Source organism: Bombina bombina, chromosome 7, assembly GCF_027579735.1.
Source record: "Bombina bombina isolate aBomBom1 chromosome 7, aBomBom1.pri, whole genome shotgun sequence".
Taxonomy (NCBI): Eukaryota; Metazoa; Chordata; class Amphibia; order Anura; family Bombinatoridae; genus Bombina; species Bombina bombina.
In genome coordinates this window covers 561,785,297-561,799,456 of record NC_069505.1, presented here as the reverse complement: position 1 = coordinate 561,799,456, position 14,160 = coordinate 561,785,297, and the positions used below count along the sequence as shown (strand labels likewise).

General features: G+C 38.4%; 1 protein-coding gene across 1 annotated transcript in view; it reads left to right on the top strand.

Moving 5' to 3' along the window:
- The window catches only part of LOC128667056 (uncharacterized), a 342,615-nt gene that overhangs the window by 277,155 nt on the left and 51,300 nt on the right, over positions 1-14,160 (top strand). Inside the window, exons 12-15 of the mRNA XM_053721939.1 lie at positions 3,353-3,616; positions 6,619-6,888; positions 7,530-7,802; positions 13,471-13,563. Of these exons, the coding sequence (XP_053577914.1) occupies positions 3,353-3,616; positions 6,619-6,888; positions 7,530-7,802; positions 13,471-13,563 (900 nt within the window). The remainder of the gene's footprint in view (positions 1-3,352; positions 3,617-6,618; positions 6,889-7,529; positions 7,803-13,470; positions 13,564-14,160) is intronic.

The window sequence follows — 14,160 nt, the reverse complement described above, 5'->3', positions numbered from 1 at the left end:
GTCCCCGCTGTACACTGAAGCTTCAATGCAAGGTAGCCGTTTCATAATGGCGTACCTTCCATTCCTATTGACTGATTTTATTCTTCAAATTCAAATCAGCCAATAGAATGAGAGCTTCTAAAATCCTATTGCCTGTTCAAAACAGCCAATAGGATGAGAGCTACTTAAATTATTTTGGCTGTTCAAATCAGCCAATAGGATTTCAGTATCTCTCATCCTATTGCATGATTTGAACAGCCAATAGGATTTTAGAATCTTTCATCCTATTGGCTGATTTGAATTTGAAGAATCAAATCAGCCAATAGGAATGCAAGGTATGCCATTTTGAAACGGCTACCTTGCATTGTAGCTTCAGTGTACGGGGGGAGACCATATGAAGAGGAAGCTCCGCGCTGGATGTCTACGCCGTGCCACCGGGATGAAGATATAAGTCGCCCCAGCGATGGATGAAGATATCGCCGCCTGGATGAAGACTTCTCAATGCCTGGATGTCTGGATTTCAGCAATCGTAAGTAGATATTCTGGGGTTAGTGTTAGTTTTTTTTGTTGGGGGGTGTTTTTCTTTTCAGATAAGGGTTTGGGCTTTTGAAAAAGAGCTAAATGCCCTTTTAAGGGCAATAGAAAAGAGCTGAATGCCCATGCAAATGCCCCTTTAGGGGCAATGGGTAGCTTAGGTTTTTTTTAGAGTTAGGTTTTTTTTTTTTTTTTGGGGGGTTGGTTGGGTGATGGGTTTTACTGTTGGGGGGACTTTTTTTTTTTACAGGTAAAATAGCTGTTTAACTTAGGGCAATGCCCTACAAAAGGCCCTTTTAAGGGCTATTGTTAGTTTTTTGTAGGCTAGGGGGTGTTTTTATTTTGGGGGGGCTTTTTTATTTTTATAGGGCTATTAGAATAGGTTTAATTTGTTTTTATTTTTGATAATTTATTTTTATTAATTTGTGTAAGCTTAGTGTTTTTTATTTTTCGTAATTTAGTGTTTATTATTTTTTTTAATTTTATATTTTTTTCATTTTTCTCGTAGTGTTAGTTTTTTTTTTTTTTATTTGTACCGGTAATTTAGATTTTTTTAATTGGTAGTATTTTTTATTTCAATAGAATAGTAAGGTTAGGTTAATTTATAGTTTAATGTTAGGTTTATTTTAATTTCACAGGTAAGTTTTTATTTATTTAAATATAGTTATATTGTAATTTTAATTTAATGTTAGTGGGGTGTTAGGTTTAGGGGTTAATCGATTAATTTAGTGTTTTGTGATGTGGGGGGGCAGCAGTTTAGGGGTTAATAGGTTTATTTAGTGGTGGAGATTTGGGAGGCCGGAGGTTTAGGGGGTTAATAAGTTTATTTAGTTGTCGAGATGTGGGAGGCTGGAGGTTTAGGGGTTAATTACTTTATTATATTGTCGGGGGCAGCGAAATAGGGGTTAATAGCTTTAATATAGTGTCGGTGATGTCGGGGAGTGGCGGAATAGGGGTTAATAATTTTTATTAGTGTCGGCGATGTAGAGAGCAGCAGATTAGGGGTTCATACATTTATTTAATAGCCGCAATGTGGGTGGGCGGCAGATTAGAGGTTAATAGGTTTAAAATAGTGTTTGCAATGTGGAGGGTGGCGGTTTAGAGGTTAATAGGTAGTTTATGGGTGTTGGTGTACTTTGTAACACTTTAGTTATGAGTTTTGTGAAACATTTTTGTGGCGCAAATCTCCTAACTACTGCTTTCAGATGGCGGAATGGATTGTGTCGGTATTGGCTGTAATGCAAGCTTTTAAGCCTTACCGCACAACCTGTAATACTGGTGCTATGAAAATACCACGCAAAAACGTAATTTTTTTGAGTGTGGAATGGACGTTGCGTTACAGGCTAAAATGCTGGCGTTATAGCTATCACAACTCATAATATGTGTTCCTGGCCATTGCGCTGGAATTGCCATTTTTTTCAGCGTTAAAACTCGTAATCTACCTGAATGTTAGCCACTAGATAGAGATATAGGACTCTATTCATTGTAACTTGTCTCATCTGTACATCATTTTGAATGATTAACGGCATGATGTCTTTTAAACATGTATACAAATAAGGAAGGTACTTTTTACTAAAACATTAATTGGTGCTGTGGAACTAATTTTCTACATATTTGTAAGTGAGGGGAAGCAGTGACCTGTTTCTACGTGGACCCTGCACACAAAGTGAACGTTGTGATTTTACCCTCTATTGCTGTGTCCATTTTGGTTTGCCTAAATTACATATGATACTGTTGTTTTCATTTGGTCCCATCCCCACTCAAAACTGTCCCATTATACGAATATTCTGAAATCGGAACCTTTTCTGGTGCCAAGCAATTTGGAACAAAGGTTTTGTACCTGTACTTTAACTTAATAAATACAGTATGAAATGTATTTCATCTACAAAAAAATCAGTGTTAATTGGTAATTATAATAATAATAATTATTAATAATAATTATTATTATATGATAACCATTCTATAAAAGAAGCTTGAATCCCCTACAGATATTAGGTCATCTCCACTTAAAGTTGAAAGTTTTAAAATTAATCTCCAATTTAAAGTATATATATATATATATATACAAAGTACACTTGCATTTCCCACCAAAACTCATATCTATATTCCACTGAATTAATCATATAGATATTTTTTTTACAGTTTCCCAAGTAATTCATGCCTATTATTAAATTAAAAAAAAACCTTGTAAGGTTATGCTTGACTGATAAGATAAATTAATATGAATATTTCATAAAATTAATTGTACATATTGTCCACATAAATTAAAAGGGATGTCCTATTGTGTGTCATTTGTGAGAAAAAAATGTAAGTCTTTAGCCACTATTTAGCATTCTTAGATGATTCTTTGACAAATACAGAGGGCTTGATTCTCTAAAGCTCTCTGGTCTTATGAGATTCTACAAGATGCTTCACCAGTATTACGAGTTGCCTCGACACTATTACGAGACCACTCAGGGATTTTTTTAAAGGCATTTATTTCCATGAAACCTGTGTATCTTATTTAGGTGAGTTTACTAATAGTGTTTATGTGAAGGAGAGTGACACTTACTTTACAATATAATGCTCAATAAAATAAGATGATTATTTCTCTCCATGCCAGTACGTTTTTGAGAATCGGGCCCTCAAACAATAATATTGCTCTATTAAATGTGATAAATGTATTATATCTGGATTAAGAGAGGTCTCTTCCTCTTAAATAAAATTTAAGAAAGTACTGTGACAATGCAGTAGTTCCAGCACCCAGGCAATAATCTCAATTTTTAATTTTTATTTATTTTATATATTATTATTTTTTATATTTGTATTTTTTTTTCTTCTGCTTCTACATAACTATTAGGTTATCACAGCCTGAGCTATTACCATTCTGGAGTGTCAGAGCGCTTCCCAGGTCTACCACAATTTATGGCAGTGGGGTATATAGATGACGAACAGATAGACAGCTACAACAGTGATACAAGGGAGCTCATACCTGTGACTAAATGGATACAAAATAACACAGATGTTTCTTACTGGAAGAGGCAGACAACTTATCGCAGAGGATGGGAAGAGGTGTTCAAAGAAGATCTGATGATCTTAAATGGCCGTTTCAATCACACTGAAGGTATGTAGAAGAAAAGAGGAATACTTATATTGTACAAATATGCAATTTTAAACATAGGTTATGAGGCATATGGAGAAATTAAAAGAACAAGAGGTTATATCAAGTAATAAAAGGAGATATATTGAGAGTTTATATGCAGCAGAATGAGAAGTTATATTGGGCAGTGAGAGGAGATATAGGGAGTAGTTACATGAAGCTATATTGATTTATAGGAACAGATTATATGGGCAATGTGAGGAGTTATAGAGAGATAGTATACCAAGCTAGTGGAGGGATTGTAGAGTGAGAAAAAAGTAACCAACTCCCAAGGCTAACAGCATTGATATTGAAAGTGCTAAATCTGGATTTCTCGGTATTTACAAAAATTTCAAGTTTACTCAACTTATCTTCTAAAGAACAGTGTACAATCTATAGCAACAAATTTCTAAACTATGAAATGTGTCACTTATACAGAGATATGAGTGTGTGTTTTGAACCCAAAAGAATTGATTTCCATATGAATAGTGTGGTTGGACCCTTGTCAGTTTCCATGATTAGTAAATGTTGAGAGAGAGAAGAAACAGAAAACTTTAAATGTGAGTGTTCTAAAATATCAGACCATGTGTGTCAAGCTAGTGCAACTGTGTAGGTCTAGCAGTGAAAACAGAGGAAGGAAGAAGTTATATCTGATAAGAAGTAAAAAAAATAAGAGAAACGAGGATGAAAAATTAGATTAGGGAGAAATGAACCGAAAGCAAGAAGAGAGAACATAAATAAAAAATAAGTTTTCATTTCCCTTTATATTTAAGTTCTACTAAATGTCAGATGTAGATGAAAGGGCGTGATTGAGAAGAAAAAGAAAAGAGAAGATGAACAGTAAAAAAGAATAGGTATAGTACAGAACACAGAAGAGGATAAATGAAGAGGTTAAGGATTTAAACAGCAAGGGAAGGAGCCTAAGAGGATAATAAGCACAATGAAGAGTAAAAGAGGAGCCAACATGGAATGAAGAATATAAAGAAAGCAAGAAAAGGTTGAAGACCAAGATCATTGGAGAACAGGCATATAATTTGAGTTTAACAGGTCTGAGAGTTACCAAAAAAATTCTAATACTTATCAGGCACATTACTGAGTGTGAAGGAGCTAATAGAACTAGACGACTAAAAAGTATTAAAAGCTAATTAGCTAATACCCAGAAGAGAGTAAAAAATTTAAAAGTGGCTGGATAAATTATTAAAAATTAGTATTTTACTATACAAACATCATAGAAATATATAAAAATAAATAATATGAAATTGCAGAATAATTTACAATATAAATTACAGAAATTTCAAATCCACCGGTGGACTAAATACAAACAAAGAATCTTAATGTAAAAAAGATAAATCTTAAACTTGATCCTTCAATTCAACCTTTCATGGTGAATTGTATAAATATATTTCTAGAAAACAAGAGTCCACATGTTCCCTAACCATATAGGTGTTATGGGATAAGTATTACATAGATTGATTCCTTATTGGCTTAGATAACCAGTTCCCACAAAGGGTTAACACACCCCTGGATCTGCCGTCTGTAGAAAGTTAATACTGATATATAATGAGGCACTCGTTACAGCATACCCCTCTCTCTCTGTTTTTTCAAAGTTCACTTACCCGCTTTCTCCCTTCACTGAGATCTCTGATTCAGCGGTGTGAGAACTTACTTACCTGTCAGATGTGCTGCAGTGACTCCGAGTAGCGTGTGCTAAGTCTCCTCTTTGTTTCTGGGTTGTGTTATGTCACCAGACCATGTGATCCTTTCTCTACCAATGGCGGTGACTGGATTCATTCCTTGGAACACAGAGCGCTCTGTTTGAAAGATTATTACCGGACCTTGAGTACCATCTATGCGGTTCAGCCTTAGGGGTCCATTTATCAAGCTCCGTATGGAGCTTGAATGCCTGTGTTTCTGGCAAGCCTTCAGGCTCGCCAGAAACAGCAGTTATGAAGCAGCGGTCTAAAGACCGCTGCTCCATAACCTGTCCGCCTGCTCTGAGGCGGGAGAGAGAACTCGCCACAAATCAACCCTATCAAATACGATCGGGTTGATTGACACTCCCCTGCTAGCGGATAATTTATCCAGCCTCTTTGAGATTTTTTACTCCTTTCTGGGTATTAACTAATTAGCTTTTAATACTTTTTAGTCCTTCTCAGCGTTTGAGTATCTAGCTTTTTAGCGCAATCGATTCTTGTATGGAATTCTTGTTTTGAGTAGATTTTCAGAGAGCTACTCCACTTTCGTTTGCCTGGCACTCTTTTCTTGCCTCTTACTCATAAACTTTGTTTATAGGTGTTCATCCTTAGCACCCCAAATGTCCTTTGGCCTGGACTGGGCTACAGATAAATGGTTTTGTTTCTTATTTATTGTATTTTCTCGGACTATTTTTGGAATCTAAGAATGCCCCTGGTAAAGGGAAGTGTATAGAGCAGAAGATGGAGAGGAAGTACACACAAGGCAAGTATGATATGACAATAGATAGTAGAGGGTGGAAATTATGAGCGTGAAGTGTAGAGAATGAAGTATAAGAGTGGAGTGAATAGATATGTAGCTTAAATGTAAGGGCAATGGGTGAAGAGTTAAAGGCATGATGAGTACCATAGTGACAAATAGAAGATGGAGAAAGAGAAGCTGAAGAAGATAGAGCATAGAATGGTGAAAAGGCTAGTTATGAGCACAGGGTATAGATAAAGAGATAAGAGAGCAGAGGATGGTGATCAAGAAAAGAGACAACAAATACTTTAGGAGAAGCAGTGACAAAAAGGGGAGGAAGACAAAACACAGAAGCAAATACCAGGTCAAGAGATTTGAGCAACCTAAGATGTTCTTTAAAAAGAAATAATTTATTATTGGATGGGACAACAAGGCCTGGATGACATAGCTCCATGATCACAGGCACACACCAGGAATTAAATACAGGGTGTAAATAAGGCACATATGTATTTTCACAGACTAGATAACCAGCATGTGTTTTGTGTTCCCTATAGGCCTCCACACATTTCAGCTGATGTATGGCTGTGGGCTGGATGATGATGAAAATACAGTGGGGTATTATCAGTACGGTTATGACGGTGGTTATTTTATTGATCTGGATCTGAATAGACTATTGTGGGTGCCTTACACAAATGAGGCTCAAATAAGCACTCAGAGATGGAACAGGGAACAGCATGTCGCCAACAGAGTCCATAGCTATCTCAAAAATGGATGTATTAAAGCTCTGAAGAACTATATCAGTCTTGCTGGAAAAGAGAGGAAAGGTAAAAACTCATGACCAAGCACTATATGAATATAAAGACATTATTGTTCAAAATTTTATAATATAAATAAATATATATATTTCCCACTACCTGCACAGTATGCCCTATAGTTAAAAGGGACAGTAAACCCAAAATTAAGCTTAAAGGGATACTGAACCCACATGTTTTCTATTTTTGGCAGTTGTGTTATTTCTATAATAATTTTGTTACTCTCATTTACTAATAAATACTGTTTTTTCACTGTTTGTCCTTATATCACAATTTCACATTTAAATCTAACATGAAATTGAACTGGGAAAATATAAACATATTTTAAACACCTTCCTTATATGAATTAGTATACATTAAATACAGTAATTAATACTCTGACAATATATTATGCAAAGAGTACTAATGACTTGTTGAACGCTTGAAGCTTAAAGCTGAGGACTTGACCTAGACCTTTGTTGACTCGAGACTTGACTTGGACTTGCCTTTGTTGACATCGGTACTTGACTTGGGACTTGAGACTTGAGACTTACTTGTGACTTGCAAACCAATGACTTTGTCCCACCTCTGGTTCATGCAACAGATGTGATACAGAATTACCATATTTTATGTTATTAAACAATAATAATGTGTTTTGTCTGTCTCTTTATTAGTTGTCCCTCAAGTGAAGGTTTCCGGTCACCAATCAGACGCTGTAACAAAGCTTCACTGCCGGGTGTACGGGTTTTACCCTAAAGCTGTGGATGTCAAGTGGGTGAAGAATGGAGAAATCGATTTAATGTCAGAGGAGGCAACACAGGTCCTCCCCAACCCTGATGGGACCTATCAGCTCAGGGTCACTGTGGAAGTGATACCTAAGGACGGGGACAGTTTCTCCTGTCATGTGGATCACAGCAGCCTGAAGGAGCCACTTACTGTGCTTTGGGGTGAGTGTTACCAAACCCAAATGTTATCTTTTAGAATTCAGATAAAGCATATATTTTTTAATATTTGTCACTTCTATAATCAAATTTGCTTCATTCTCTTGATATACTTTGCTGAAGTAACAGCATTGCAATACAGGGACCTAGCTGAACAACTTGGGTCAGCCAATGGCAAGAGGCATATATATGCAGCCTCCAATGAACAGTTAGATCCTGAGCCTACCTAGGTATGATTTTTAAGAAAGGACACTAAGGGAACAAAGCAAAATAGATTATAAAAGTAATTGGAACTCCATGATCTATCTGAATCATGAAAGCTTAACTTTTTCTTAGCTGTCTCAATATTTGGCTCCTCTACTAAAATCAGTTTAGCATATTTAAAACATATATAATGTATAGGGATGAATGAATGTGTTTAAATTCTAATGGTAGAACACATTTTATTGTCGAAATTTAATTTGGAAAATTGAATGTTGATAAGAATGAATACTCTTTCAAATCGATTTTGAATTTAGGTTTTGATTTTGAATTTAGGTTTTGATTTTGAATTTAGGTTTTGATTTTGAATTTAGGTTTTGATTTTGAATTTAAGGTTTGAATTTTAGTTTTGATTTTGAATTTTAGTTTCAAATTCAAATGTAAATTTCTATTTTGAATTTAGGTTTTGATTTTGAATGTTGGAATACTGCATTTATAAAAGATAGCTGTAGATTAGAAATACTGTTTCGAAATTGAATGTTATAAATTCAATTAGCATAAAAAAAAAAATGAAATTGAATGTTAGTAATATTTTCAAATTTGTTGTAAAATACATAACTAAACATTCGATTATTCAAACAAATATTTTTAAATATTTAAAATTCAAAAATAAACCGGCAGCCTGTGCCTCCACCCTCCTAGCCTTGTGCTTCCTCAGCTGCCTTTCCATTGCATAATTTAAAACAGTAACTCAGAGAGTCCCCCGTGGCCGGCACGGACCATTAGTTGTACCTGGATGACTCTGCTGCTGTGGCGGAAACCGTACCCGGGCCCCCCAACTTCGGATTTCACGTTAACAGACTGAGTGAGTGTTTCTGACTAACTAATTAGTAAGTGGAATGGTATAAGGTAACACTTACAAATGTACACATTTCCACTCAAATGAACAAATGAAGCAAGGATTGTTCCTCTTGATGACCGGCATCCCCGCTTCCTCACTCTTTCACAGATGACTGACTGACAGCCACAGACAATCTCACTTGACCGGGAGTCATAGACTTTGTTCAGCTGCTGCCACCACCTCACACATGCAATGCGCCAAAAAGGTTGTTACTCAGACTGGAGCCACATGACAGGATCTGACTTACTCATTACGTGGTGCGCTACACTATTGGGGACGATTTTGTCACATGACTAATGTAGTAAGGTCAGATAAGAAAGACAAAAGTGGGGAGATGTTGGTGGGTGGGTGGGTAATCACAAGAGCATGTATTCACACATATGTTTGGAAAAAAACATCAATTACAATGCACCAAATGCTATGCTCAGTTCATCTCTGCTGGGATGTTAATGGGAATACTCGTCTTTCACAAGCTGTAACCCTGAAGGTGTAAAACGATGCGACTCATCAGTGCACAGTGTACTGCTAGGCACATACCTGCTGTTCTCTCTGGATTCCTATGGCATTCACCCAAAGTGGCTATTATACAGACTGCTCTAACTTCGTGGATCCGATGCCTCACCGTCCTGCTGAACAGTCCAGGCTGTGATTCCAGGACCACCTCCAATGGCGGCAGAGCCGAGTATCCTTCCTCCTGCTCCCAATCCTTTGCGGTGTGATACCCTTTTAACGGTCAAACTTTGCTCCGTTTCTGTGCTTGCTCGTATGGCCTCAATAAAGGATATAGATAAACAAAAATGGTGGAGTAGCACAGTTACAAGTCAAAACGTTTATTTACATATTATCGCCGTGGTGCAGAATGAGAGAATCAAAAATATATATACACACAGGGTGGAGGGGTCAGTGCCCCAAGGTTAAAATACAGAATAACACTTAGGCTATATGACAAACAGGTAGACGCGTTTCAGTTTCTAGCCTTACTCTTTACCTGAAGTAAAATTGTACTACGTGCTCTATAAAATTGGCAGCCCTGCTCTCTATTGGACACCGGGTTCACACCCCCTTTTAAGCAATGTCCAATCAGAAGTGTTTGAGCAAAGCAGGCCATTTGTTAAAGTGAATCTTATGTGGCTGATATTAAACCGATATACATTACCAGCTATACTTATCTATAATGTACTTGTACACTTAAATATTCAGAACACAGATGCATTCAAGCTAGAAATATGTCTCATACATCAGTATCAGCCGAAATCAAATGCTATTGCGGGCACGCTCATCAACACACTCGTTGCATCTAAATAGGACTAGTGAGGTTAGTTACCGCCTATCTCTATTACAGTAGCCAGGGGCGTTAGTATATATATAATTTTAAGGAGGATGAACAATGGTTCACACCTTTTTATTTACACCTCCTCTCTTTCAGTACAGGTTAGAGCATATGTGGCTTTTTAGCCAAATAGGAGTGAAAGATGGATGAAAGGCACTTAATGAATCATAGCAAAGTAAGCACTGCCTATGATAGATTAGGGAACGGTACCTTCCTAACGATTTATTGGAAAGAGTGGTGTAAAGTGAGCAAGCTTCTTTGCTATAACTATGGCTTAGGAGGAAACAGTTGGTTATGTGGAATGGTTGCAATTTAGATGCAACAAGTGTGTTGATGAGCGTGCCCGCAATAGCATTTGATTTAGGATGACACTGATGTATGAGACATATTTCTAGCTTGAATGCATCTGTGTTCTGAATATTTAAGTGTACAGGTACATTATAGATAAGTATAGCTGGTAACGTATATCGGTTTAATATCAGCCACGTAAGATTCACTTTAACAAATGGGCTGCTTGGCTCAAACACTTCTGATTGGACATTGCTTAAAAGGGGGTGTGAACCCGGTGTCCAATAGAGAGCAGGGCTGCCAATTTTATAGAGCACGTAGTACAATTTTACTTCAGGTAAAGAGTAAGGCTAGAAGCTGAAACGCGTCTACCTGTTTGTCATACAGCCTAAGTGTTATTCTGTATTTTAACCTAGGGGCACTGACCCCTCTACCCTGTGTGTATATATATTTTTGATTCTCTCATTCTGCACTACGGCGCTAATATGTAAATAAACGTTTTGACTTGCAACTAACCTGTCTGTGCTACTCCACCATTTTTGTTTATCTATTAAGGTCAGACCCAATAGATATTAATTTAAAAAAATAAAATATAAAATTAAATCAACAATGGAGCGGCCCAGGGGACCTGGGGACAATGCGGGACAGACCCCTAAAATTGGGACTGTCCCGTGAAAATCAGGACAGTTGGGGGGTATGCACTGATGTCATATGACCAGCACTAACTGATAACATTGTGCTAATGTCACTGTAGTATGTGAGACACAGACAGGTTACTGAGCTCTGGGCACATATCTAGTGAGGTCTGTACTGTAAGTCACACTGATGTCACATGACCAGCACTAACTGATAACATTGTGCTCATGTGCTGTCACTGTAGTATGTGAGAGACAGACAGGTTACTGAGCTCTGGGCACATATCTAGTGAGGTCTGTACTGTAAGTCACACTGATGTCACATGACCAGTACTAACTGATAACATTGTGCTCATGTGCTGTCACTGTAGTATGTGAGACACAGACAGGTTACTGAGCTCTGGGCACATATCTAGTGAGGTCTGTACTGTAAGTCACACTGATGTCACATGACCATCACTAACTGATAACATTGTGCTCATGTGCTGCCACTGTAGTATGTGAGACACAGACAGGTTACTGAGCTCTGGGCACATATCTAGTGAGGTCTGTACTGTAAGTCACACTGATGTCACATGACCAGCACTAACTGATAACATTGTGCTCATGTGCTGTCACTGTAGTATGTGAGAGACAGACAGGTTACTGAGCTCTGGGCACATATCTAGTGAGGTCTGTACAGTAAGTCACACTGATGTCACATGACCAGCACTAACTGATAACATTGTGCTCATGTGCTGTCACTGTAGTATGTGAGAGACAGACAGGTTACTGAGCTCTGGGCACATATCTAGTGAGGTCTGTACAGTAAGTCACACTGATGTCACATGACCAGCACTAACTGATAACATTGTGCTCATGTGCTGTCACTGTAGTATGTGAGACACAGACAGGTTACTGAGCGCTGGGCACATATCTAGTGAGGTCTGTACAGTAAGTCACACTGATGTCACATGACCAGCACTAACTGATAACATTGTGCTCATGTGCTGTCACTGTAGTATGTGAGACACAGACAGGTTACTGAGCTCTGGGCACATATCTAGTGAGGTCTGTACAGTAAGTCACGCTGATGTCACATGACCAGCACTAACTGATAACATTGTGCTCATGTGCTGTCACTGTAGTATGTGAGACACAGACAGGTTACTGAGCTCTGGGCACATATCTAGTGAGGTCTGTACTGTAAGTTACACTGATGTCACATGACCAGCACTAACTAATAACATTGTGCTCATGTGCTGTCACTGTAGTATGTGAGACAGACAGGTTACTGAGCTCTGGGCACATATCTAGTGAGGTCTGTACTGTAAGTCAGTAAGTCACACTGATGTCACATGACCAGCACTAACTGATAACATTGTGCTCATGTGCTGTCACTGTAGTATGTGAGACACAGACAGGTTACTGAGCAATGGGCACATATCTAGTGAGGTCTGTACAGTAAGTCATACTGATGTCACATGGCCAGAGCTAACTGATAACATTGTGTTCATGTGCTGTCACTGTAGTATGTGAGACACAGACAGGTTACTGAGCTCTGGGCACATATCTAGTGAGGTCTGTACTGTAAGTCAGTAAGTCACACTGATGTCACATGACCAGCACTAACTGATAACATTGTGCTCATGTGCTGTCACTGTAGTATGTGAGACACAGACAGGTTACTGAGCACTGGGCACATATCTTGTGAGGTCTGTACAGTAAGTCACACTGATGTCACATGACCAGCACTAACTGATAACATTGTGCTCATGTGCTGTCACTGTAGTATGTGAGAGACAGACAGGTTACTGAGCTCTGGGCACATATCTAGTGAGGTCTGTGTACTGTAAGTCACACTGATGTCACATGACCAGCACTAACTGATAACATTGTGCTCATGTGCTGTCACTGTAGTATGTGAGACACAGACAGGTTACTGAGCACTGGGCACATATCTAGTGAGGTCTGTACAGTAAGTCACACTGATGTCACATGACCAGCACTAACTGATAACATTGTGCTCATGTGCTGTCACTGTAGTATGTGAGACACAGACAGGTTACTGAGCTCTGGGCACATATCTAGTGAGGTCTGTACTGTAAGTCACACTGATGTCACATGACCAGTACTAACTGATAACATTGTGCTCATGTGCTGTCACTGTAGTATGTGAGAGACAGACAGGTTACTGAGCTCTGGGCACGTATCTAGTGAGGTCTGTACTGTAAGTCACACTGATGTCACATGACCAGCACCATACACACTTAGGGGTTAAAGATTTACTGACTTTTCTCTTACTCAACTCTTGTGTCTAATTTTATGTTTCATTTTCAGAACCAAAGAAAACTTCCCCTCTGAACATTGCTGTTGTTGGATCTATCCTCCCTTGCGTTATTTCTGCTGCTGTTGCTGGATACTTTATGATCAGTAAGTGTTCAGGCTATAAACTCTGCTTGTTGGTTAAAAACACACAGCTAGATTATGAGTTTTGAGCGATATAGGGAAATTAACGAACGCAACAAAAGTTGCGTTATTCAATCCCCTATAGCGCTGCCATTGCAAGTTTTAAAAAAGCCGGCTTGTGTGGGCAATATGGTTGCGTTGAGCTCCATACCTCTCCGAAAAAGAGCGCTGCTTTGACATGCTCATGCACGATTTCCCTATAGACATCAATGGGGAGAGCCGGCAGAAAAAAACCTAACACCTGTGATCGCGGAAAGAAAGGCTCCGTAATGCAGCCCCATTGATATCTATGGGGAAAAAGAAAATACAGTTGAAACCTAACACCCTAACATAAACCCCATGTCTAAACACCCCTAATCTGCCACCCCCAACATCGCCGACACTTGCCTACAGTTATTAACCCCTAATCTGCCACTCCCGATATCGCCACCACCTAAATAAAGCTATTAACCCCTAAACCTCTGGTCTCTCACATCACTACCACTAAATAAAGCTATTAACCCCTAAACTGTCAGCCCCCCACATCGCAACTAGTGATGTCGTGAACTGTTTGCCGGAGAA